General features: G+C 43.8%; 2 protein-coding genes across 4 annotated transcripts in view; one reads left to right on the top strand and one right to left on the bottom strand.

The window, feature by feature from the left end:
• GLMN (glomulin, FKBP associated protein) overlaps positions 1-21906 on the bottom strand; it is a 50908-nt gene extending 29002 nt beyond the window's left edge. The window contains exons 1-11 of one of the 2 annotated variants that reach the window (XM_036754757.1): positions 21848-21906; positions 19802-19884; positions 19278-19403; positions 16678-16797; positions 14646-14754; positions 11826-12072; positions 10565-10667; positions 4446-4633; positions 1056-1109; positions 413-443; positions 168-317 (exon numbers count right to left, since the gene is read on the bottom strand). In XM_036754757.1, coding sequence (XP_036610652.1) covers positions 168-317; positions 413-443; positions 1056-1109; positions 4446-4633; positions 10565-10667; positions 11826-12072; positions 14646-14754; positions 16678-16797; positions 19278-19403; positions 19802-19840 — 1167 coding nt within the window. In that variant the 5' untranslated portion in view covers positions 19841-19884; positions 21848-21906. The remainder of the gene's footprint in view (positions 1-167; positions 318-412; positions 444-1055; positions 1110-4445; positions 4634-10564; positions 10668-11825; positions 12073-14645; positions 14755-16677; positions 16798-19277; positions 19404-19801; positions 19885-21847) is intronic. The other variant, XM_036754758.1, reaches the window with a different exon arrangement.
• A 514-nt stretch (positions 21907-22420) lies between these two features.
• RPAP2 (RNA polymerase II associated protein 2) overlaps positions 22421-27080 on the top strand; it is an 89111-nt gene continuing 84451 nt past the window's right edge. For both annotated transcript variants that reach the window (XM_036754756.1, XM_036754755.1), the window contains exon 1: positions 22421-22543. In XM_036754756.1, the coding sequence (XP_036610651.1) occupies positions 22468-22543 (76 nt within the window). In that variant the 5' untranslated portion in view covers positions 22421-22467. The remainder of the gene's footprint in view (positions 22544-27080) is intronic.

Genomic DNA, 27080 nt, shown 5'->3' with positions numbered 1-27080 from the left:
GGGAAGGCACACGAGAGCTTTGTTCTCTAAGATCCCATAGTATAATCATAGCCAGGATGCAGGTAGTTAAGGAGAAGGCCCATCGGATGCCCCCTGGATAAGGCCATTGGGGAAACTGCTAAAATATTTGGAGGTTACAAAGGCAGAAGAGTTGGGTGACCCCCTACCTGAAGCTGCGGATGCGGGAAGGGCCTCCACCTACCATTGCTCCCCACCTTGTCCTTTACCTGAGGCACAGTGAGGAAGCTCCTGATTTCTAAGTAATGATGGAGCAGGCTGCCGTCTTCCATGCGCAACAAGCTGTTCTCCAGAAGATCCTGCAGAGGAAGCCATGGCAAAAACAGTCATAGCAAGGCAGCAGCCGCACAAGGGCACAGATTCAAATTATAAAAAGGGAAGAAAGAAATATTACCAATCCTTTTGAGGACACAGATTCTTCTGCTCTGAAAGAGGATATTAAAGGTTTAACCAACATGATTTGAGAAGTGGGAAAATCCAAGATAGCAATGTTAAACCTTTTGGGGAAAATTATCAGGAAAAATTCTTTGGGAGAATTCTCTGGCGATCAAAGTTTACGTTCTGTCTTCTGACCTGAGTCCTCACACGTCAGTCTGGACTTCAAGTCAGCTCAATTAAGTCTCATTGTCTGGCATGAAATGTACTAATTCTCGAGCTGCACGTAGCTCAGGTCTGCTGGTATTAAGAGGTCAGGCACACACAAGACTACATGGTGAAGACAATCACATTTTAAAACAAAAGATGCACTACATCAGTCACATTACTGTTTGTAAGGGTCTGAAGTCATTCTCATTTAAGATTTTACTGCTACCAGGTACAAAAAGGTGTGACAGTAACATCAAGTCTAGTGATCTCAGAAATGTTTACCAGGAGTTCATAAATAACGCAAGGGCTCTGGATCCTTGTATTTTATAAGCAAAAGATAAGGGGATTTATAAATATGTAACAAAAAATAAGTAAATGCAACATTCCCAAATAGAGCAAATTAGAAGAATGAATAATTCTCTACTTCTGAGATGTCATCTGAGGGACCCTACCTTTTCAAGAGGACTTCGATATGTTCCATATTGTACTGCAGAAGATATAATGGGCTAAAATATAAAATATATTGACAAACATTTTTAGAGATTATACATATAAGTTCCAATACCTACTTCACCAACACTGTGGCCACCAATAAATTTTAAACAGATTATAGCTAATATCATTTATTACTCCTAATAAAAGCCCTCCAAAAAATCCTAATCCAATGCCTCATGAAGGCACAGAGGTGACCTGAGTTCTCAAAGACAATGCTAGATGGGGGTAAGCTCTGGTAGGGTCTACCATGCTAGAAAGGCTTTGAGTGGATCCAGAAACAGACAAAAATCTGTTTCCTAAGAACCAAGTCTAGCTAAGCACAGAGAGGCACATGGTGCATCACCACCTAGCAATGAGTATTTTGGGTCATGAAAATCCATAAAGCACACACAAAAAAAAATGGCCTCCAACCTCTGCAACCCCTTTCTGTTTCTGAAATGACGCTGGCAAAGTCCTAAGAAAGAGGGACAGAGGGTACTAAGAATCACAATTTTTGGACTACCAATAAACTTTGACTATTGGTACATTACCATCCTTGTCCAGCGACCAACAAGTGGATCTGTTTCTGAAGGAGCTGAATCATATCAATCTTGATAAAAGGAGTTACACCTAAATAGAATTATTATTCATGGTGCCCCTTGGAGAAGCAAAGAAAGGAACAGTAGAGTAGGTCTTATTATATCCTTGAAGACAACAAGACACATTGCATCATGGGATGGTGGGTCATCATACATTGTAGTATTAACAATAAGCACCTGCAAAAAGAGAACTATGAAAATAACTGCAGCTTATCAAGCAACATCAGCTGCTGAGGATGAAGTGGTCAAGAATGAAGAACTCAACAGAATCGTCCAAATTAAATCCATGTGCACTCTGACACTTGACTTCACTGCAAAGGCGAAAGAAGGTGAAGATGGGAGAACTATGTAGGAAGGTGTGATTCAGGAAGAGGAACGGGAGAGGCCACATCCAAGACTTGCCGATGACATGGAAGGGTCATGTCTCTACTGTGTCCTTCTTCAACAAAAGAACTGGTAGGGTAGGCGCTGACATAGTGAACCCCCAATAGCATCACAAAGAATAGAACAGATTTGGTAGGAACAGAAAGGAAAAGATCTGTTAATGATGCATGTGGGAGTTCACCTGAGTCAGATGTTTCTGCACAGAGACAGAATCACAGCATTTGATGGGAAGAGGCTTCAGTGGACATCTATTCCAACAATAGCTGAAATGAATCCTGCCTGTACCATCCGTGACAAAGGGTCACCCAGCATCTGCTTAAATCCTTTCAAAAGGAAGAACTACTGAGTTATTAGGAAAGTTTTCCTGAAACTGAGACTACACTGGCCTTTTGAATCCTGGTCCTATCCTCTGGGCCAAATAGAACCTGCCCAATCCCCCCTTCATGTGATGGCCCCTCAGATATTTGAAGAGCACTATTACATCTGAATCTTCTTTCCAAACTTGTCACATCTAGTTCCACCACCCTGTCCTCCTATGTCATGAGTTCTAGGCCCTTCATCATCCTACCTATTCTTCTCTGGATCCTTTCCAGGCTATCACTATACTCCTTAAACTGCCCAGAACTAAACACGATGCTCCAGATGAGGTCTCACTAGGGCAGATGGTCATGGGGCTCCCACTTCCTCATTTCTGGAAGCTATTCCCCTCCTCATGCTGTCGGGCTGCTATAGCACACTACAGCCTGATTATCAACTTGTCAGAGCTAAGATCAGAATTAGTAAAATAAATAAATAAATAGGAATAAGAATGAAAAAAGATGTAATGTGAAATGAAAACCACTTAACCCTGAACTATTTAAATAACTGAAACTGAAAATAAGCCATTGAAAATGAGGAACTGAAAATTTTAAAAATGACAGATAACAGAAAGAACACAGACACGGATTATAATTGTGTACAGAAGTTTAACCAATGCAGATCAATCGTCACAAAACTAAGGAAACAACTTAGTCAGCAAACATCCGACGTAATGGCAAAAGAGGTAGAAATGACACCACCCAAGGCAACAGGGGGCTAGACTATAGAATCAAATGTGAATTCTATCCAGTAGGATGAGGGACAATTATGAGCAATATTGTCTCAAAACTATAGGAAAGGAAGTGAGGATAAAGTTTAAAGACAGCTGGGCAAGACATCCAATTAAGCCAATTCATGATAAGGATGAGAATGGGAGGACTCCGAGCAGAAGAAAAGCAGATTGGCAATTATCATAACAAACCATTTTTTCCACCAAAGATTATAGAACCTCAGACTATGGTCCCAGATGTGCCTGAGAGAAGACAAACGGCACTAAAAAAGATAATGACCGGAAAAGCAGCCATGTTGGGTCAAGCATAAAGAGGAGAACCATCCTAGAGCTAACACACTATGAAGGTGTGGCGGGAACAACATTTAAAGGAAGGAAAAATACCAGAGTGTGTAAAAAATGTTATTAATGTCCCCTCCCCCCCCAAAAAAGAACGTCAGTAACCAGTGAGCACTACGCCCATTCTCCCACATGACAGGGAGGGTGGTGAGGTCCTAGAGATCCTCTGTTTGTGGATGACATTGTGCTACCTGCATTGAGCCCCAGAACATTGCAAGAGTTTGGTCTGACCATCCACACAAGAAAGACCAGCAATGAAATGTACACTGCCTAGAATTCAACACGCACTAGAATGGACACGAGTATGTATAGCAGGAACAGACAATCTATACAAACAACAACCTGGGCAAAGGGCAGAAGGCGGGCTGGATCACCTCAGAGTTCTGTCAAAGCTCCTTTACTTACCCTAAGCTTCCTTCCCATGAGGGTCTATCCTGTCAATACTAATGTTCTACCAGTGTGGATATATGGGGCAAGGAAACAACTGACTTCAGAGAATTTAAAATCAGTATTGCACAGAGGGCAATAGAGGGTGCATGGTAGGTGTGAGCAGGCTGCAACATAAAACCAATGAGGAAATCCTAAGACTAGGAGTAAAAGAAATCCTATGGCAGGAAGAGATGATGGACAGGTCACATGGCAAGAAGGAGGGCATGACAGGTAAACGGTGACTAGCATCCTCGTGAGATCAAGAGAAAGCCCTCCAGCATTGAGGTGTGCCCCCAGGGGTAACCTCATGGAGTAGTCTGGATAAACTGCCCAGGATTGGTGGGGACTCCCAAATTGATGTGATCACAGATGCATGTGAGTAATAAAAGAATCATTTGTTTAAGCTTTGTTTTAAACTTTTTAGTACTTTGATAAACTCTACATAGTAGGTATTGAATAAAATATGGGCTCGGGGCACACTGTAGTGTCAGCAACCGACCAGATGGAAAATTCTTGTAAAAAATGCTTACCTTAAGACCAATGGAAACTGGTCAATACTGATACGTTGTACAAACACGAGGTAAGCGAGTGAAGCCATGGACTCTGCCAACTGGCTACCTTCTTCTTCCTCCAAGTCAGGGCTATCCCAGCACTTTTCCCTTCGTCCGTGCTGAAAAATGACCTTGGGCAGAGAGTCTCCAATTGCTAATATAAAGCCCTGCGGGGGAAAGAATGAGGGAAAACAAGACAATCCTTTAGTATAAAGACAATGCCAAAATTCTATTACAGATAGGTTAAATACATTATGCATTGAATGGGTTCTAAATCACTTGACTTTTTAAAAATTAAAATTACTTGTTGAGTCGGGCATGTGAATAGGTAGGCCACCAATGGCATAAAGTGAAGTCACTTTGAAGGCTATTAAAGAAAGTTTCAAAGATGTTAAGAATAATCTAGAAAAACATCTGAGACTGAAACATGTCCTACAACATCTCTTGAATCTGCCCCCTTCTCTCTACTTCCGTGGCTACCAGTCACCTAGATATTTTAAGAGCCTCCTGACTGGTCTTCTTGCTTCCATTCACTGCCTCTTTACCCCCCTTAACCCCCTCCCAATTCATCCTTCAGATTCCTACAGATTCCAACATAATGTAAGTAAGACACAGGCCTGACCATTACTTCCCTTTCCACCTCCCAAATCTTCCAAAGCTGACTAGTACCTCTAGGCCACTCATCGACTCATTGACCTGACATTTAACTCCCTCTACAATCTGTCCCCAGCTTACCTTTGACCTTAGAGGAAGAGAAAGGAATAAGCATTTCTATAATGTCTATCATGTGCTGGGCACTATGCTAAGCGCTTTACAAATATCTCCTCATTTGATACTCGCAACAATTATTCCCATTTTTCAGCTAAGGAAATGGAGACAAACAGAGTTTGTGAAGTGACTTGCCCAGGGTAACACTAGCTTACACAGCTTAGGAAGTATCAGAGGCTGAACTCAGGTCCTCTTAGCTCCAGGCCTAGCACTATCCATTGCCTATCCAGCCTAATCCAATTCAAACATAACAAGCAATCATTTAGCCTTTTTATGAACATTACTAGCTAGAGATAAGTCATTACTTTTTAAAAATTCAATTTTTTGTCATTATCAGGTCCACATTCTCTCCCTCTCACCTTCCCTCCCTTACCCCTCAGTGAGAAATCAAGAAAAACAAACCCTGTTACAATAATGGAAAGTGATTAAAACAAATTTTTTAAAAATGTCTCAATCTGTGCTGAGTCTATCATTTCTCTATCTGGAGGAAGGCAGCATGTTTCATGGTTTTGATTATTATAGCAAGCTGGATGTTTTTCTCAGTTTGATATATCACCACACAAAGTACTAAGTTGTAAAATATGGAGACAGAACCTCTAAACCCAGTCCCTGACTGGAATGAAGGCAAAAGTACCACCTCCTTCCTGGGTCCATTGGTAGAGCAGGTACCAGAGACTTGCTATAATGTTAAGCAGGGTGGGACTGATTTTTACGTTTCTCTTTTAGAATGCTAAAGTAATCAAGTGCCTTTGATTAAGTGTTGCTAGGTGCTAAGCCCCATGTTCACACCCTTTTGCTGATTAGGTTTGAAGCCTTTGGGCCCTCAGAAGGGTATTTAAACTCAAAGTTAACATTTTGCTTGGGGCTCTCAGTCACTGGAAGAGTGTTGGTGTGGAGACTCTGGGTAGCCGTTAAGGAGCACCCCTGGCTTAAAAATCCAGATGTTGGTGCTTCTCTGGTAACTGTATATTGTGATTTTGTCAGACAGAAATCTGTCTGTTGATTCGTGTTTATTTGCTCTGTTTATATAATGTACGTTTGTAATTTCTATTTGTATTTGCTCTGAAGTTCAGGGTACTGGATTTTCCTCCCGAACTAAGTGAACGATACATGTATGTCTGATTAAAGTGAGATTGTTAACCTCTTAAGATTGCTTTCCTTAGAAAAGCAGATCAAAGAATCTGTGTTGGCAGCCATTCTGTGTGCTGGTGTTACTGGTCTTACACAGCCACAGTAGCTGTGTAACACTGTTGTTACACTTGCCCAGACACCAGGCCTCTTGCTGCCAGCAGCACACCTAGGTAACAGTATCCACCAGTCAGTCAGTGAGTCAACAAGCATAACATTAAGTGCTTACAAGGTGCCAAGCACTGTGCTAGAAACTGGGGATACAAAATAATGTGTTTTCTAGAATAAGGTATAGTCTAGCTGTACATCAAACTCCTGCTTTCTTTGGATGAGGCAAAGGAACTGGTAGTGAATTTGAGCCAGATTTCAGTGAGTATAAAAAGATGGAAAGAGTGAGAAATTAAAAGGTTAAGGATAAAAGAAGTTTTTTTTTTCTTTTTTAATGGAGCAGAAAAAAAGAAAAAAATGGAGCAGGCATTCTAAAGGACAAGTGGAAGAGGCAGGCAGATGTGAACTGGGATGGGGTGGGGTGGGGAGGAGAAGGAGGGCCAGAGTGGATGGGGATGAGGGAATAGATATCTGAATCTGAGGAAGAGAGTTTGTTCTTGGGCAGCTGGGGATTTGCTATCACAAAGGAGATAATATCCAGGCGGTTGATGTAGTCAGCAGTGCCAAATAGGCAGCAAAGAAGTCAAGAAGGAAGAAGACTGAGGAAAGGCATGAAACTTGGCAGCTGAAAGGTCACGTGGTTTCAGCTGAGTGAGGAGGTCACACAACAGACTGCAAAGGAGTGTGAGAAGTGGCGGACAGAAGAGATAAAGAACAATATCCTGAAGTGACAGGAGGGCCTGGCGAGAGTTGTTTTAAAGGATGGGGGAGACTTGGGCACATTTGTCCCCAAGGACGTCGTTCACCTCGGACAAGGGCTTCAATTAAATAAGGGCAGCTAAGTTTTTTCTTGCTAACTCCGTACTTCTATGGCAAGGAACTCCAGGAGTGTCCTTTTGATTCTGTTACCTCCAGCACTAAGGAGTTTTCATTCCCTAGCAGAGAAAACAAAAGCCACTAAAATGGAGCCTGGGCCTTCTCTCTGTCCTAAGGAACTTAGGACACTGCAACTGACCATCCACCCCAAGCAGCACCTCTGGCCCTCTGGGGTCCTCCTCTATCCTCCCAACAGCTCAAAAATTCACACGCCAAAACCTTTTTTATTTTCCTTAGCTTTCCTAGTCAGTAGCACATTCTGAGCTTTACCACTGATATTTAAATGTTTCTTATTCTGAATTTAACTAATCCTCAAAAGGGAACATTTTCACAATGTAGTACAGGAAAAAAAAAGAGTTCTATCCATAAATGAGTTTGTTGTACAGTTTGTTTTAAAGTCCATAAGAAATGCAACAGACTACTTTCAAAGCTGTCCTGCTTGCTTGCCTGCCTTCCCTTCTGAATGGCTTTCACTTGTCTTCGGGACATTTTAAGAACATGTTTCAATGCCTCTTTTTTTCTTTCTTATCTTTATCTTTCTTATATTTGTCCCAGTGGCTAGTGAGCTAGATTTAGAGTCAAGAAGACCTGAGTTCAAATCCATCTGCAGAAACTTGATAGCTGTGTGATCCTGGGCAAGAATCATGCCTCTCCCAGCCTCAGTTTCCTTATCTGTAAAATGGGGAGAATAGCCCCTCCCTCACAGGGATGTTGTAAGACTCCAGTGAGATAACCTTTAAAAAGTGCTCAGGAAATGCTCAATCTTCTTTGGGGTGTTTTTGGGCAGCTTGGGCACCAGCTCTTCTCTCCTCCTCAAAGTCTCCACTCACCTCATCCACACCCCACAAAAAAGGGGAAAAAAAGGCAATCCCTGTGACAAATGAGCAAATCAAGCAAAACCACCAACTGGCCGTGTCCAAAGACACGCCTCATTCTGCACCGTGGGTCACTCCTCTACCAGGAGGGGGCAGCTCATTTCCTCTTCAATACTCTCAAGCTGCCGTTGGCCACAGCACTGCTCAGAGTTCTTCAGTCTTTCCACTGCTGTGGTCACTGCACAAACTGTTCTCTGGTTCTGTCGTGCAAGTCCTCCCAGGTTGCTCGAGACCCTTTCATGCTAACATGCTTCTAGAGGCCGGGCTGTGCTCTCATCTTCATCCTGTTACCTGCCCTTGCTTCATGCTTCTTTTTCTGTCTTTTAACAATCCAAGTGGGTAGAATTCCTCTTGCATTAGCATAAGTCTCTTTAGAAGAACTTCTCTTCTTTTTCCTTACTGGGATTATTTCTCTTTGGGCCTTTTCATACTTGAGTTCTCATCCTTCCTGAGCTGACTTCCCCTGCAGAATCCTGGTCCATGAGAGCCCCTCATTCTGCTACACCATCTGCACTTGGCTTTCCCCAAATCTAGTCATGTCTCACTCTTCTTCCAGTTTTCTTCTCCTCTATCACAGACTCTAGGATGGAGCGATCACTTCCCCACCCCCGACTTCTGCAAAGCTACCATAGTTTCTACTCTGCTAAGGAGGATCCAATACACAACAGAATTTCTCCTTGCTGGTCCCTATCCTTTGAAGGACAAAGCTATCATTAAGGCAAAGCTCTGCTTTTGGCAAAGAAGAGAGTCAGCTCCAATAGCTACTGGGGAAATGAATCTCCCAGCGCCATTATAACATGCTTCTGTTCCAGGCTTGTGGTCTGTTTCCTAAAGTCCTCATCTATTTCTTCTTTCTAATCAGGTAGTTTGTAGAATCCTCCCGCAACAAAACCCCCCATTTCTCTAGCCATTCATCTTCAAGTCTCCACCAATGATTCCCTCGTTTGGTTCCTGAATTTCCTCACCTGAGCGTACATTCTGAGTATACGATGCTGCTCTACACACACTCCCCTTTTTTAACCTACTCTATTTCTTTTGAACAAGGAATACTCACCCAGAGCCATATCCTAGTCATGAGCTTCACCCCAAATCTCAAGGACATTTACGGAATCAAATACGCTTCTGGGATGTTAGGAGAAGCTAGGGGGTACAACGGAGAGAGCACTGGGCTTGGAATCATGGAGATTCATCTTCCTGAGTTTGAATCTGGCCTCGGATGCTTACTGCCTGTGTTACTCTGGGTGAGTCACTTAACCTTGTTAAGCCTCAGCTCCTCATCTGTAAAATGAGCTGGAGGAGATGGCAGTATCTTTGCCAGGAAATTCCCAAACAGAGTCATGAGACTCAAACATGACTGAACAACAACTGGAATAAAATGTCAGGACTTCTGACACAAAATCCTTGCCTAAACTTTGGGTCTGGACTTTTCAGGCCTGGGGTTTTCCTCCTGGGTCCTTTCTGGAATTTGATCTGTAAACTTCTGGGTGACTCAACTGCTATTCTTTTCCCTTCACTGGAACTATTCTCTAGGGCATCGAACTTAGTGGATTATACAAAGGCATTTTCTTCCTCCTTCATTCTTTCTAGTTTAAAGCCCTTCTATTATATTTGCAAGACAGCTGGCAAGTGCATTCTTATCCATCTTTGTTGCATGTACTCTATCCTAGGCCTGTTATTCTTGAATTTTAACCCGGGGGGTCAGAAGTCCATGTCAAGCTAGCTGCCCACTTTCTAAATCCATTTTTCTCTGCTTTATAGCTTGTGACTTCTTTCTTGGGTAATGAAGTTTATGACAAGATGTGACAGTGAGAGCATTTTCTTTTCATTAATAGATGAGTTACTATACAGGTTAGGATCTTTCTATATAATAATATGAAACTAATACAAGGGTCACCACATTTGGAAAACACAAGCTCCCATAAGCAAATGAAACAGAATAATGAAAAGTTAACTGAGGCTCAAAACTCAACCATTTCATGTGCTAACACTTGCCCAGATTTTGGCAGGGCCTGCCCACCTAACCCAGATGTCTTTATTAATTTCTTTACATCACATATATAGATGATGGGAAAATATTTCAATCACAAGGTACTCAATTATCAGTATTAGTTACTGAATGCATACTTGTAAGATAGATTTGGTGTAAATGAGACCACACCTTCCTACTGTGATTAAAACATTTTAAACAGAAATAAAGAAAGTGACCGGGCCACTAGCACGTACTTTTGAACTGTCCTCAGAATTCTGCAGTTTTACCCCTTGATGCTCAAAGCAAATGGTTTTTCTTCATAAAGCAAGAAAATGGTTGTTTTGTAAAAGGCAAATAAATCTCATTGTACTTACTACTATTTCAGAAGCAAAAGATTTTAAAGGATCTTCTTCATTTTCTTCAAGTACTTCAATGAACTGTGCTGTCAGCAAGGGGTATTTCAAACTTTTGAAACAACTAAGAAAAAAAAAAGGGAAAGGGCAACTTAAACATAAAACTTCCTAAGTAACAATTTCTGCTTATTCTATAGATGTATCTGAACTAACACTGCATATTTTAAAAATCTAGTAACTCACACAGCTGTTATATGACTATCTTTTTATCAGAAGGAGCGGAGACGGGAGGACAATCTCTTATTGAATTCAACCTGTGCTTATTTATTTTATTTCCTAACCTTTTAAAATTGATGTCTTTTGTTTTTCCAAATATATCTCCACACCTCACTAAGTGTGCCTTCTCCTACAATAAAAGCTAAGAATGGAAAAAACCCCTCCCAAACCAGGAAGAATGTCACACTATCATATCAAGCACATCTGACAGTCTAGCCAGGGGTGGGTACCCTGCGGCCTTGAGGCTTAGGGGATTTGCCCTGTGAAGTTTGGAGTCAGTCAAAGGGCTGCACTTACATGTGGCATCTAGGCCCCAGGCTCCCCACCCCTGGTCTAGGCTATGCTCCACATCTGTTGCTCCCCACTGGGAGGGTTCATTTGTAAGTCTGGTCTATGCCATGACCAAGAGATCTCTGGATGTTTCTTCACTTATTTTCAGTCTTGATGATTGAAGGCCTAGTACTGCCTTCAAAGAGGATGAGCTTTTGGCACCATAGACCCATTCCCTCAAGATTCTCAGCCTCAGAGATCACCTTTATAGAAGAGACAAATGGGCAAACGGTGGTCATGAGGGACAGCATGGTGTAGTGGAGAAAGTCAGATCACCCAAGTTCAAGTCCTGACTCTGATACTTACTGCTATGTGACCCTGAGCAATTCCCTTAACCTCTCTGTGCCTCAGTGTCCCCACCTATACAAGGAGCTGCTCCAACACCACCAAAGTGGTGTTGTCATCATAATGAAGGACTTTGTAAATGCTAAATCATTGTATAGAAATTTGTCACTATTGTTAACAATAAACACGGCTGAGCTGAGCTGGTGGGTTTTGAATTTATTATAGCTGCATCACATATGCAGTTGGAACACCACCATTGAGCCCAACATGGTTTTCAAATTACCAGACCTATCACTGCTCCAATGCTTAGCCAGGTACATGCCTGTCTATAGGTCCATTCTCCAGGCACGCACACACCAAAGAACACCCCCAGCCCAAAGGATTGACTCACAACTTTAGGAGTTCTGCCTTCAGCTCCTCCTGACTGTTTTCCAGGGAGTGACCTTTGTTTTTAACAACTTCCTCCACAAAAGGCCTAGTAAATGGGACCAAGGCCTTGCAGCACCGGACCAGACCATGCTGGTCTTTTTGTATTTGTTCTTTTGTGTAAGGGACGGGTAGAAGAGAGAGCTGGCTCCACAGCGTTGACAGAGTTAATCCGACTGAATGGGCCTTCTTGCTGTGAAGTTTGTGAATCACTATAAAACAGAGATGAAGCCTTTATTCAGAGGAAGCCTTCCCACGTTCCCACGTGCTAGTGACGGCTCTCCCTTAACCAAAACTAGTTAACTGATTACTTGGTTTCAGGATTCACTGAGTAATCACTTATAACAAATAAGTTAAAAATGAGAAAAACTTGTGAAACTTCCATTTTTTCAGTAGATTATTTTCCCCTCAGTGCTCTGAAGATCCCATGTTAGAAGCTGTTGGGTATTTCACTCACTTAAAACACACTTACTCTAATTTTTCATTCCTTATAAAGTTCAGTCCATAGTTTTAAGAAGATGTAGCTAGAAAATCATGTAATGGCTTGCCATCTTTGGAATAAGCCTCATTCACTGGACAGTGGGCTTTTGCTAGACACACCCTGCACACAGCCTTGGCGTGTCTCAGTTCCACTCCTTGGGGGTGGTCCTGGTCATCTCTGTCTCCAAGCACTCAATGCAGAAGTGGCAGAAATAGCTGGTACATCATTGCCCTCAGAAATAGGATCTAGTACAGGGTCGCTGGCACAAAGGTTGTGAGTATTGGGAAATTCCATCCATTACTAGGAAGACTAGGATGACACCACATTGCAAGTAATACAAAATTTGTGTAGATGGAATATCCCTGATGCAAGATATAGGTGTAAAGGTTATAGACAGGGAGTCACAGTCATGATGGAAAGCTCTAAGATGTAGAAAATAAAACACAATAAAAAGGTGGATCACCTGTATAAATGCATCGAGTTCCTACTATGTACAAGGTGCACATTCCATTCAACAGACACTGACTTTCTACCACATGCCTGGTGCTGAGATGATAAAGACAAAAGAGGAAATAGTCCCTGCCCACAAGAAGCTTACCTTCTACTAAGAAGGCCATATGTACACAGATAAGCAAGTATTGAATACACACAAAATAAATACAAGGTCAGTGAGGGAGAGCCACTAACAACAGGGAGAATTAGGAAGCACCTCCTCTAGGAGGTGGTGCCTAAGCTGAGCTGTGAAGGGATCTGGGAATCCCAAGAGGTGAAGAAGTGAGCAAAGGCAGTACTCCATGCACAGCAAGAATGTGTGAAGCTACGTGGCACAGTGAGGCAGCTAGGTGGTACAGTGAGTAGAGCGCCGGCCCTGGAGTCAGGAGGATCTGAGTTCAAATTCGGCCTCAGACACTTGACATACTTACTAGCTGTGTGACCTTGGGCAAGTCACTTAACCCCAACTGCCCTGCCTTCCCCCGTGCAAAAAAAAAAAGTGTGCGAAGGCCTGGAGATGGGAGATGGGAGATGAGATGTGGAGCAGGAGCTATGGTTGGAACACAGAGTGGGTGAAGGGGAGTAATACTACACAAATCTGAAGATATGGCTGATACCAACTCTTAAAAAGCCTTTAAGTGCCGGAAGGTTGGGGTGGGGGGTGAGTACCATCAGTTCTTCAGCAGGGGCAGGGTGTGACACTTGCTTTAGAAATACTGATGTGACCACTGTGTGGAGAAGGGATTGGAGAGCAGAGAAGCTGGAGGCAGGGACCAGCTAGGAGGCTCTTGCCATAGTCCAGGTAGGAGAGAGAGGCCGTGAGGGTCTGAACAAGAGTGGGGGGCACGTGAGCAGAGAACAGGAGGTGGGTACAACAGATGTTGTGGAGGGAGAATCGACAAGGTTTAGCACCTGAGTAGATGTGGAGGTGAGAACAATGAGCTGATAAGGCCTCCTAGGGGGTGAGCTTGGTGACTGAAAGGGCTAGAGGTAACCTGGACAGAAACACAGGAGGTAGGAGAAAAAGTGGATACTAGGGGGGTAGTGATTTCTGTTTTGGACAAGTTGATAAATGAGTTCAGATAAGTGAGTTCAGAATAGAATAAGGGGACAAAGAAGACACATCCACAATCATAATACAAACTAGACTTTGATAAGTGCATAGAAATCCAATTGGAGCATGAAAGATCTGGTTGGGGGAGAAGATGATTGAGTAATCATTTCTGGCAAGGGACCCGGGAAGACTTCGTGGAAGAGGGAGCACTTCCCCTAGGTCTTGAAGGAAGAGGAATTCAACGGTAGATGTGGACAAAGTCCATCCTAGGCATGGAAGTTACCCTGCACCAATGCATGAAGCCAAGAGTGGGTAAGATGCAATGAGTGAATGGCTAATACTCTAGTCTGACTAGAACCGGACTGAAAGAGGGCCTTGAACACCAGGCTAAAGAGTTTTTATTTAATCCTACAAACAATGGGAAGGAGGAAACACACGGTAACTTTCTGAGCAGAGGACTGGCACAATCAGGCCTTTCCCTAAGTGGTGGAATGATCACATGTAGCTTTCCCACACACTTCGTAACTACTTCATAAGAGTCATGTTCTATTCAGCCCAAAGAGATACCTGATCTGCCCTTAATTCAACAAGTCTCAGGCTAATGCCACCAAGGCACTTGATGCTCCTCGCCTTAGCTAAGTTCTGTTTAATGAAATTATCGGAGGAGGCGTGATTTCTGTTTTGCTTTTGGCTTAAGTTAACTAATTACCTGCAGAGCTAAAATCACCCCCATCTGCTGACATCGCAGTGCTCGTTACCTGTCTGTAGCGGGTCGAGTAAAAGAAGAAGGACTTCAGAGATCTGACTGCCAGAGGCCTCCTCGATCAGCTCAAGCAAACCCAGAAGCAGCTCCTTCGGATGACAGAGCTACAGAGACACGAACCCGAAGCCCCTCGGTTACAACCACGCAGACACTGTTGGCAAATGATGACTGCCATTTATATATTATTTAATTGACGTGGCATTTTACAGCCATCTCATTTGATTCTCACAAGCCAATAAGGTGAGTATTATTATTATCCCCATTTTACGGATGAGAAAACTGAGGCCCAGAGGTTAAATGACTTGCCCAGGGCCACATCAAGAGTAAGTGTCTGAGGCAGGATTTAAACTCAGGTCTTCCTGACTCTAAGTCTAGAACTCGACCCCCTGGGTAACCTATACAACTGTCTGCTTAGCAGCAACAGGATTCTCCATGCAAACTTTTGTTACAATACTGACATTTACCAATATGTATTTGGACAAGGCTGTGTTTTTATGCAGGGCACAGCATTTAGGGTTCTCGAATCATCACGACACAACAAAAAATGCCCATCTACACAAAGGACCTCTTCACTGCACACACACACCTCTTAAGATAAAGAGAAAAGGCATGGAGGAGAGCTGATTTCCAGAGCAGCCCTCTCTTAAATCTCCCCCATCCACAGACTCCCTGAAAATGTCAGTGCTCCCAGCACCAGGGCCCCTTCCCCTGTCAGGGGCCCAGACCAGGGCTTACTGATGGGGACTTCTCTCCCTTCCGGGATTTTCTTGCCGACAACAATTCTCTACTCTTTTCTGTTTGGCCCTGTCTTGTGACTTCACTAACCTTGTCTCAGAAGGGGGCTTTCACACTCAATGAGCAGGAGTCAATGAGGCAGTGTACTCCTCATCTCCTCTGGTCTCCCCTTACCCAGGTCCTTTGCTAGGTCTTCCCTGCCTGCTCTTGATAGGCTTACATGGAGCCTTTCCAAAAAGGCACTGAATCCCCCCTCTCCTCCTCTAGCTACAAGCTACATCCTGATCTGTGGTTTGCTCCTTATTCTTCCTTATAAGATAACTTCAGAGATGACTGAGTTTCACTCCTTCCCACACTAGGAATCCCACCTACAACTTCAAAAGTATTGGTCTACTTCTCCTTTAAGACCTCCAGTGATGAACTCACAACTCCATCCTAGCATGAGACAGCCCATTCCAATTTTGGTCAGTTGTAACAGGAAAGTTTTCCTTATGCTGAAAATCTGCCTTCTCAAAACTTCCATCCAGGCCTAGACCTTGAACCAATCAGAACAAGTGAGACTCCTCTTCCCTAAGACTACCATAAAATATACAAACACCCCAAGAGGCATTGTGAGATAGCATATACAAGGATGATCTGGAAGTCACAAAAGCCCAAAAAGTTTCAAGTCTTGCCTGACTCCTCCCAGCTCACAGACAATCCCCTGGGATTGTAAGGTGCAAAAGAATTGGTGATCTGCATTAGTAGAAGGGCTTCCACACGTGGAGGTACCCACCACAATAAAATCATAGGTCTGGACCAAAATACAAAAACAAACAAAGCAACCTCCTGAATGTATTTTTTCTTCTCCAGGTTAAATTCTGCTATTTCCCTCAACCAAATTTCACATGGCATCATCTCTCCTCCTCATCCTGGTTGCCTTCTTTTGGCTGACTTCCAGCTTCCCCTCCAGTTTTTAACCTTGTTATGATCAGACAGTAGTTACAGTGGAAAAAGTACCAGGAAAAGTCCTGGGTTTGGCACTAACTGGCCATGTGATTTTGGGCAAGACTCATCTGTCCTTCAGTGTTCTCATAAAATAATAGGCTGACCTTAAAAGTCCCTCCCAGTTCTAAGATTCTCCACCAGGTTCAAAGAGAAGGCCTTTGCTCAAAAAACCAAACCAAGCAAAATAGAACCAAACTCATCATATCTACAAATCTTTTGATATGAAAGTTCTCCTACCAAATAATAAGAACTAAAGGGTTGAAAACTTATGAGAATTCGAGAAGGACATGGATGCACTAACTTACCTTTACCAGCAAATCAAGCATTTTCAAACATTTTTCTCTTTTATCAGCTTCCTCTTTATGACACAAAAAGCATCTAACAACCGGGCCAACAAGATTCCAACCCATACTCCTGATGATAACCTGGAAAAACATTTTCAGAGGTAGTGAGGCAAAAATCTGTTAACTACAAGAGTCTCCTGCTATGCTTTTCGAATATGGCTATTCTTAGTCCTCAAATTATTACAAATAAGAAAAAGCTCTCTGTACATGCTGCTTCATAACTGACTGGCAAAGTAATTATGGGACTTTCTTTGGGCCTCAGTGTTCCTTATAAAATAGGGTTTCCTTATAAAAAGGGTTAAAACTCTTTGCTGTGAAAATAAAAGGGAGATTCCATTAGCTGTTATGGAGGACCAAGTGTGTAAAGCATTCAAAGACAGCAAGTGCTTGAAGTCATGAAGAATATTTTCCCCTTCGCATGCCAAGATGCCAACTGCCAAGCCCCTTTTCATGTGATTTACATGTTTGCTTATTGCACTGAAGGATGCTTCATATGAAGAAGCACTTTGCTCCCAAAGAGGAATTGGCCCACCTGACCCATCATAGAACCAGGACCAATAAGAGCAATGTTTAGAAAGCTTTTTAATTAAGCCCCTGGAAGAAAGGCTGCTGGGGTGAAGGAGGCATCGGGGGTGACAGAGTGAAGCCAAGCTGCCTGAAGCTTTCTTTCCTTGCCTGTAAAAATGGCAGAACCAAAATGGAGACCAAGAAACTGACAGCTAATGACCAATAAGCACGTCAGAGGCATCATCAGCCTTAGTAAAACAGCAATGACTGTTGCCTTTTCTGAATTCCAGTCCCCTGTCCCAGGGGCTGATCATAGATCAGGTGGAATGGCAGAGAGCTGCAGGAAGAAAGGAGCTGTTTCAAAAAAGGGAAGAGAATAAAGTTTGCAAACTACAGACCAGTGAGCCTGGGGAAAATTCCGGCTGGATCATTCTAGAGATGGTTGGTGATTGTCTAGAATAAGCACCAGCATTGTGTCATCAGAACCAGGTTAGGCCAAACTCACCTCATTTCTTCTCTGTAAAGTTTCCACAATGGTGGCTCAGGGGAGTGCTGAAGTTAAGAGTTTATCTAGATTTAAGTAATGCTTTTGATGAAGTAGCTTATCTCACTCTACTCTAATATAGTTGGATTCCGAACTGGGGACTGGTCTCCAAGAGAGGGCCATTACTGGTTCTCTGTAACTGGGGAGGTCTCTATGAGAAGGCCAGGGGAGCTGGGTTGTTGAACATTTTTTCAGTGACTTGGATACAAGCATAGATGACACACTTAGTAAATTTGTAGATGACAGAAAGCTGGAAGTTAGTTAATACACAGGATGACAAAGTCAAGATCCAAAAAGATCTTGATAGGCTAGAACACTAAGTTAAATCTAACTAGATGAAATTCAGTAGGGAAAAATAAAGTTTTCTACTTGGGGTAAAAAAAAAAATCACCTTCATAAGAACAAGATGGTAGACTGAAAAAGATTGGTTTTTCTGCCTCTGATCCATCCTTCCCTTTGCTGCCCTAGCAATCTTCCTAATGCATTATTCTGATGATGTCAATCAACCACTCAAAAACCTTTGGTGCCTCTCTATAGCCAACCAGAGATGAACTTCCAATACTGGTATTTTCTGAGATCCTCCCCAACCTACCTTTCCAGACACATCAAAGGTCCCCTTTACACAGTCACACTCCCGACCAAATTAGACCAATTTTCGTCTCATTTTTATTCTTCCCTTTCCTGCTGTGATTTTGTTCACAATATCCCTCCATGCCTGGAATAGACTCTTCCCCTACCACCACTCAATTTCTGTAGATGCCCTTCCCTTCCTCCAAGGCACCAATCAAGTACCATTTCCTCCAAGAAACATTTCCCGAAACCCTCTACCCCCAAGGGAAAGTGATGTCTCCCTCCTCAAATTTCTCATAGCTCTTCACCTACAACTCTCCTTTGCATCTATCTGACTTTCTCTTGTTTCAGTTAGAATTGTGCCTTATACTTTTAAAATCTTTTCATAAACAGTCTATTTTCTTTATCCCACAAGAGACTTTCATTAAAATGAATAAAGGAGTACAATATTAATACATTGTTTGGATGGGTGTCTGAAGAAAGAAAATTGGAGTTGGGGTATATTTTGTACAATGAAAATTGTACAAATAGAGCCTAAGCTTTAAATTAATCAAAGCCTCTACCTAAACACCACCAATTTTGTTCAAGAACATAAGCATGAACCCTTGCTCTTAACTGAGTTTTATTTTTTTTGTGAAGCACACAGTACAAATTGTTTTAAAATCATCACTAAGAGTTCTGCATGGCAAATGAAAAAAATAAATGCCAGATGAACCCCATTTTAAACACTGTTTACCAAGCTATGTATTTGTGCATCACCTTGGAAGGTTAGGCTTAAGGTATTAAGCTAAGTATCCCAATGGTATTATCTATTTAGATGTATACTAAGAATAGAACAGCCATGCAATCAATCCTCAGTAGTTTGGGCAGGGTTATCCAGGGTATCTGCTATTCGCTATCTAATAAAGTATAAAAAGTTACACACGACAGTTGAACTTACCTTGTTCTTCTCATTTTCTAAAATGTCTAATACCTGAGCAATGTGCCCTTCTTCTAAACATTTTTGGCCTGCTAGCTGAAAGAGACCAAAATCTTCTTCTTTGAAGTCCTCCTCTTCTAGGATTTGCTTTACAAACAACAACAAAACCAGGCAAGTTAGCATTCATTTACGTGTGTATGTAATAAATTAAGTCATTATTTGATTTTTACTCTTGATCTTCACTCATGGTACAAATTCACAGGCAGAACTAATAACTTTCCTGAATAGTATCCAAATAAACTATCTTAGAATCCGACGTACTAAAATTCAGAAAAAGTTAGGAAGCTAGAGAAGCAACACATGTGTCTGGTATCACCACTGCTCCACTCCCATCCCTGGAATATTTATTTGCAGTGGGGGAAAAAAGCAACACTGATCCAAGAGAAAACTGGAATGTCCTGCACTACGTACAAAGCATTCCCTGGTACAAACGCATGGCAATGTGAAAGGCAGAGGCTTATTTTTGTTCAAAGAAAATTACTTACACATCTCTTTATTATGGACTGAAGCTCTTCCACAGCCATTCCTGAGTTTTCGACTTTTCTTTCAGTTTTACTGTAGAGACCCACTAAAACGAAAAAAATCGCTCAACTTGTATAGCCTGCTTTAAGGCTTACAAAGGACCTTATATACATTATTTATTTAATTGTCACAACAACTTTGTGTATCAAACCCAAACAAAGAACGTTTATTATTATTTCCACTTTACAGGTCATAAAACTGAGGTTGTTAAAAGTTAAGTGATTTTTAACCATTGTCACATAGTTGAGGTAGGATGTGAATCCAGGAGATCTGACTCCAAATTGAGCATGACTCTATGCTCTAAGTAAGGGGTATTTCAAATAGAAATGGATCCCTCCCGGCCATATTAAAAAACCACAAATTAACATTTTTTATATTATATTGTATTTTTCTTTATCTCGTTAACTATTTCCCAATTACATTTTACTCTGGCTCATCCTCACTCTAGAGTTTTGTAAGAGCCTCTGGCCTTGAGTTTGGCACCTCAGCACGACATATACCACGTTGCCTCCAGAAACACTGCAATTAACTGATGCAGATATTTTATTATTACATTAAGGAGCAGGTATATATAATTATACTTCTGCATGAAGTATTATTAGGAAGAATCTAATAGATAATTTTAAGAGTTTAGTAAAAATCATGGCTGAACTTCAGCAGTCTCTCTATGGAAATATTAAAGATGATAAAACAATAGGAGTTGATATTTTAAAAATGAACCTTTCATGTATCCTCTAAATTTTCTGGTTCCACATTTACGTATTGATATGCATATTTTTTTTTCTGAGATGTCCCCACTTTCCAGAAGAAAGGGTAAGCATTTTGCAAAGGCTCACTCCAAACACTGAGAAATCCCAGGTCTAATTCAGCACTCTGGTTCTCTGTTAGCGAACCTATATGGGGTCGAACCTATATGGGGTCTCGACACACAGTTTAAGAAGCCCTGGGGGTCTCAAGTGGAAAAAGTTTAAGATGCCCTGCTTTACACTAATGGGGTGGGGGGTAGGGGGGAAGCTCTTTTATCATTTTTGAATTCTAAACTTCTACAATTCCATTGGAGATTCCAGTATTCTAATGTCATAGGCATCAAAGCGTCCTCACTTACAGGGTCATAAGCTTAGATACTGAAGAGGCCCTAGAAATCACCTATGGCAACCTCCTCACCCATCAGCAACAAGCCTTCATTAAGGGATTAAGTAAGGGCCCTGGTGCCAAGCACTGAGGACAGACAACAAAAACGCAACTAGTCCCGGCCTTCAGAGAATTTATCACTGTGTTCACCCCTTCCTTTGGCCTCAGAATCACCTATGCTGAGGGTCAACTCCTTCGGTATACAGAACGGGAAACTGAGACCCGGAGAGCTTTAAGTAACTTCATCCCTTGCTGGGAAGGAGAGAAATCGAATGGATAGATGGCTTTCAAAAGAAGGCTCTCCTACTTGTGCGAAGTCAGTCAATCAATCGAGGAGCATTGGGAAGAGACAGAGACAAAAAGCAAGTTCAAATGAAGCTTCCTCTGCCGATGCTGGGTGGGAGCCCTGACCCTGCTTGGCCTCGGAGCATCGGTGACATTGATCAACACCTGAAATCGACACCTGTGAACCAAGTGCCTACTGTGTGCCCGGCACTGAGTTTGGGGTGGGGGTCCGAACCAAGAGCTGAAGAGTCTTTGTCCTCGGGGGGCTTGCATCCCAAGCCTCGAGCTGGGGGGGGGGGGCGGGGCTCGGAGGCCGTCTTGGGCGACTTCCCTCATTTTACAGATGGGGAAACTGAGGAGCGGAGCTTGAAGTGACCTGCCCGGAGTCCCACGGCTACGAAGTGCCCGCGTCTCCCGGCCTCCCCGCCCACTCCGATAGGGGCCCGGTGGCTTCAAGCCGCGTGCTCCGGGTCCGGCCCCGTTCACTCCCTCGGCTGAGCCGAGTCTGGAGACTCCCGAGCGCAGGCCGCGGGCCTGGGGCTAACGCCCTGCCCCACGTTCTCCCCAGCAACCAGACCCCCGCCGCCTCCTACCTGCCTCGACACTCTCCAGGCCGGCCTGGGCCTCCTCCTCTGCTCCGCCCGGCCGAGGCTCCGCCTCTAGACCGCCCCCGGTCCCGCCCCTTCCCCGCCCACCCGGCGCGAAGAGGAGGTGGAGCAGCCAATGGCGGAAGTGTTGAGGCCCCGCCCGGATCCCGCCCCCATCTGCGCCCCGCGTCTCAGGCTGGGGATAGGAGGAAGAGGAGGAGGAGGAGCCGGTGGCGTTGTCGTCACGGAGGACGAGCTGAGGCCCTGCCTCTGACCCCGCCCCCACCTGCCTCACGTCTCACATCCCACGGCACGGGGAGGAGATGGAGCCCTCGGTGAGAAGGTTAATGGTTGAGGAGCTGAGGTCCCGCCCTGACCCCGCCCCCAGCCTCACCTCCCAGGCCCCGGCTCTAGCGGGGAGGAGAAGGAGGCTGAACCGGTGATGTCCTCACGGCGGACCAGCTGAGGCCCCACCCCCCGACGCACATCCCAGGCGTCTCTGGGGAAGGAGGAAGGACCGGGGGCGGGCAGTGGGCGGGGTCACTATGGCGGGCGAGCTGAGGCCCCGCCCCTGACACATGTCCCGGGCGGCTCTGGGAGAAGGAGGAGGAGCTGCTGAGGCGCTCATGGAGGACGAGCCGAGGCCCTGGGCCCGCGGCGGCCCCCGGAGCAGGAGCTCCCAATCCGCTCGCAAAGGCGCAGGTCAGAGCTGGGGCCGAGGGACGCGTCACGTCACTCCGCCCGCGTCGTCCCACGAGGGACTGGGGCTAGGCGCCGAGGGAGAGGGACTTGCCCCTTGTGGGAGGTGGGGCTAGTCAGGTTCCCACGCAAGGCCCCGCCATCCGCCTTGGAGGATGGGGACCCCTCCTTAGAGAGAGGAACCCCCTTAGAGGATGAGGATCGCCCTTAGAGGATGGGGACCCCCCTTAGAGAAGGGAACCCCCTTAGAGGATGGGGACCCTCCATGCACCACCTTGGAGAGAGCCACCCCATTAGAGGAAGGAGCCTCCTTAGAGCATGGATCACTCCTTGGAGGAGGGGGACCCCATCCTTAGAGGAACCTCTCTTTTAGAAAATGGAGACCCTTATTAGAGAGAGAACTACACTTTAAAGAATGGGGATCCTCCCACTCCTTAGAGAAAGGGAACTTGCTCATAGAGTACTATGCAGGTTTGGAAAGACAGCCCAGCCCATTCTCCCTTAGAGGAAACTACCCCCCCCCCCAACCACACCCCGTAGAGGACCAGGCAACTACTCAAAGAGGACACCCCACCGCTTAGAGAGGGAAAACCCTTCTCCCTGTTAGAGAATTGTAGTTACCCAAAAGCAACTCAGCTTCTTCCCCCCCACACACCTGAGATGGTGGAGTCTCCTCTGCCCCTTGGAGGATGCTCTTTAGAGGAATGGATGTTTCCCAAGGGTAATCCAGACCATTTCTCCCCTTAGAGGACTCCCCTCTACCACTTTAGACGACACTGGTCCCCTTACTTTTTTTTTTAATAAATCTATTTATTTTTAGTTTTCAACATTCACTTCTATAAGTTTTAAGTTTCTCCACCTCCCCAAGACAGCGTGCAATCTGATACAGGCTCTACATATACATTCTTATTAAATATATTTTCACATTAGTCTTGTTATGTAGAAGAACTAGAACGAATGGGAGGAGCCATGAGAAAGAAAAAACAAAACAAAACAAAAAAAGAGCAAATAGTATGCTTTGATCTGCCTTCAGACTCCCGTATTTCTTTCTCTGCATGTGAATAGCAGGAGTCTTTTGGAATTGTTTTAGGTCCTTGCATCTCTGAGAAGAGATAAGTCTATCAAAGTTGGTCATTGCATTATTGCAGTGTGCCCTGTTGTGTACTGTCACGGCACACATAGTGACACATACTGTTGTAATGTGCTGTTATTGTGTTCAATGTTCTGGTTCTGCTCCCCTCACTCAGCATCAGTTCATATAAGTCTTTCCAGGTTTTTCTGAAGTCCACTTGCTCATCATTTCTTAGAGCACAGTAGTATTCCATTACATTCATGTACCACAGCTTTTTCAGTCATTCCTCAATTGATGGGGCATCCTTTCAATTTCCAGTTCTTGGCCACCACAAAAAGAGCCGCTATAAATATTTTTGTACATGTGGGTCCTTTTCCCATTGTTGTGACCTCTTCGGGATACAGCCCTAGGAGTGGTATTGCTGGGTCAAAGGGTATACACATTTTTATAGCCCTTTGGGCATAGTTCCAAAATGCTCTCCAGAATGGTTGGATTAGTTCACAACTCCACCAACAATGAACTAGTTTTCCAATTTTCTCACATCTTCTCCATCATTTATAATTTTCTTGTTTTGTCATGTTGGCCAATGCGATAGGTGTGATGTGTACCTAAGAATTGTTTTGATTCGCATTTCTCTATTCAGTGGTGATTTAGAGCCTTTTTCCTATGACTATAAGATTTAATTTCTTTTTCCCCAGCAGCGGGGTCTTTGGGTTTATCAAATAGCAGATTCTAAGGGGAACCTGTGGCCTTCAGGTTTAATTAAAGCTGCTAGCCAGATTGTGGAAACAGGCACATGTGGCTTGAGGCCACAGGTTCCCCACCCTGCCTTAGAATATTCACTTTCTACGAGTGACCTCCCCACTTTAGAGGACTCTTGTCATTGCCCAAAGGAAGTCTATCCCATTCCCACCCCATCCGCTCTAGAAGACTGTGTTAGAGTTTACTCCTGTCCACTTTGAGAAGCGGTCTGAGGAACACTATGTCTGGTACCTTTTTGCCTTCCCTAGTCTGTGAGTTTGTAGGATCATAGATCTAGTTCTGGAAGGGCCTCAGAGGCTTAGAGTCCAATTCCTTCCATTTATAGATGAGACAGCAGAGGCCCAAGTCAGCTCACGGACTTGCCCAGGGTCACAGTTGTAAGTTCTGCACCATCCAGGGGCCTTTGAGGCTAGGAGATGGGTGAGAACAGGGTCTGTTGACTGTCCTGTATGGAAGTGTAAGAGTGATAAGGCTCTAAAGAGTCTTGAACGCTTTTCCCCTCCTAGGACCTCTACTTCTGCTTCTTCCTAACAGGGCATTGCCAAGTAAGGAGGTCTTGGGGGAGGATACAAGCTCCACGGAGTTGGACAGACATACATCAGCTGTTGGCCCTGAAAGTCTTCATGAAGGAGATAGGCCTTTAATTAGGCCTTAGAGGATAATGGTGCCTTAGGTGGAAGGAAAGGCATTTTCAGGCAGTGAAAACATTATTGGAGAGTAAGGAAACAGATCAAACAGAGTGAGGTGTCTTGAGTAACAGAAGAATAAAGTTGGCTATTCATAGGGTTGAAGGAGATGTAAAAGGCCAGGAGCTATTCTCTCCTTTGCTTGAAGGCCTCTTGCCTGGCAGGGCACGCCTCCTAAGGCAGCCCATCTCTTTAGAATATCTCTGCATACCAGACCCCTCGACCCACAAACACCAAAGACTGCTGAGAAGGTTGGTGGGAAAAGCTGCGGGAGTGGGGTTCGGCTTCCAGCCCCAGGGGCAGCGGAGGTAGGGCAGCTACAGCTGTTGTTACTTCCTGCTCCAGGCCCACCTGGTGGGATGAATTAAGTGGTGGATCAGAGCAGGGGTGCACAGCCTGCTGAAAATCTAAGCCCAGTCCGGGTTGGGGGTTGGGGAAGGAGCAGTGCTGGTGTGGTAGAGCTGGCACCTCCCCCCCAAACGTGGAACATAGAACTCTGTAGTCTACAAGCAGTCATACCCCACTGAAAAACTCAAAGGTCAAGTTAGTTGGCTGGGATTATGGCCAGGCAGCGAAAACGCACCCAGATTCAGTCTCAGACTTTGCATTCTTTCTTTGCTGACAAAGAAGACCAAAACATACAGCCTAAAGAAGTCAATAAAGTGCAAGAGCCTACACCAAAAGCCTCCAAGAAAAACATGAACTGGTCCCAGGCCATGGAAGAGCTCAAAAAGGATTTGGAGAAGCAAGTTAGAGAAGTAGAGGAAAAATTGGGAAGAGAAATGAGAAGGATGCGAGAAAACCATGAAAAACAAGTCAATGACTTGCTAAAGGAGACCCAAAAAAATACTGAAAAATACACTGAAGAAAACAACACCTTAAAAAACAGACTAACTCAAATGGCAAAAGAGCTCCAAAAAGCCAATGAGGAGAAGAATGCCTTGAAAGGCAGAATTAGCCAAATGGAAAAGGAGGTCCAAAAGACCACTGAAGAAAATACTACTTTAAAAATTAGATTGGAGCAAGTGGAAACTAGTGACTTGATGAGAAATCAGGATATTATAAAAGAGAACCAAAGGAATGAAAAAATGGAAGACAATGTGAAATATCTCCTTGGAAAAACCACTGACCTGGAAAATAGATCCAGGAGAGATAATTTAAAAATTATTGGACTACCTGAAAGCCATGATCAAAAAAAGAGCCTAGATACCATCTTTCAAGAAATTATCAAGGAGAATTGCCCTGATATTCTAGAGCCACAGGGCAAAATAGAAATTGAAAGAATCCATCAATCACCTCCTCAAATAGATCCCAAAAAGAAATCTCCTAGGAATATTGTCGCCAAATTCCAGAGTTCCCAGATCAAGGAGAAAATACTGCAAGCAGCCAGAAAGAAACAATTTGAGTATTGTGGAAACCCAATCAGAATAACCCAAGATCTGGCAGCTTCTACATTAAGCAATCGAAGGGCTGGGAATGCGATATTCCGGAGGTCAATGGAGCTAGGATTAAAACCTAGAATCCCCTACCCAGCAAAATTGAGTATCATGTTCCAAGGCAAAATATGGACTTTCAATAAAATAGAGGACTTTCAAGCTTTCTCAGTGAAAAGACCAGAACTGAATAGAAAATTTGACTTTCAAACATAAGAATCAAGAGAAGCATGAAAAGGTAATCAAGAAACAGAAATTTTTTTCAAAAAAAAAAGTTTTTGCATGCAACTAAAAAATAAGATACACAGGCAATGGGGCGTAGAAATTTATCTTGCCCTACAAGAAAGGAAGGGGAAAGGGGATGAGAGGGGAGGGGGGTGATAGAGGGAGGGCTGACTGGGGAACAGGGCAACCAGAATATATGCCATCTTGGAGTGGGGGGGAGGGTAGAAAAGGGGGGAAAATTTGTAATCCAAACTGTTGTGAAAATCAATGCTGAAAACCAAATATGTTATATAAATAAATTTAAATTAAAAAAAAAAAAGAATATCTCTGCATGCAGGACGCTTCTCCTTACATCCAGCCTA

This window comes from Trichosurus vulpecula, chromosome 4, assembly GCF_011100635.1.
Source record: "Trichosurus vulpecula isolate mTriVul1 chromosome 4, mTriVul1.pri, whole genome shotgun sequence".
Classification (NCBI taxonomy): domain Eukaryota; kingdom Metazoa; phylum Chordata; class Mammalia; order Diprotodontia; family Phalangeridae; genus Trichosurus; species Trichosurus vulpecula.
The sequence above is the reverse complement of the archived record's forward strand: the minus strand, read 5'-3'. Positions and strand labels throughout refer to the sequence as shown.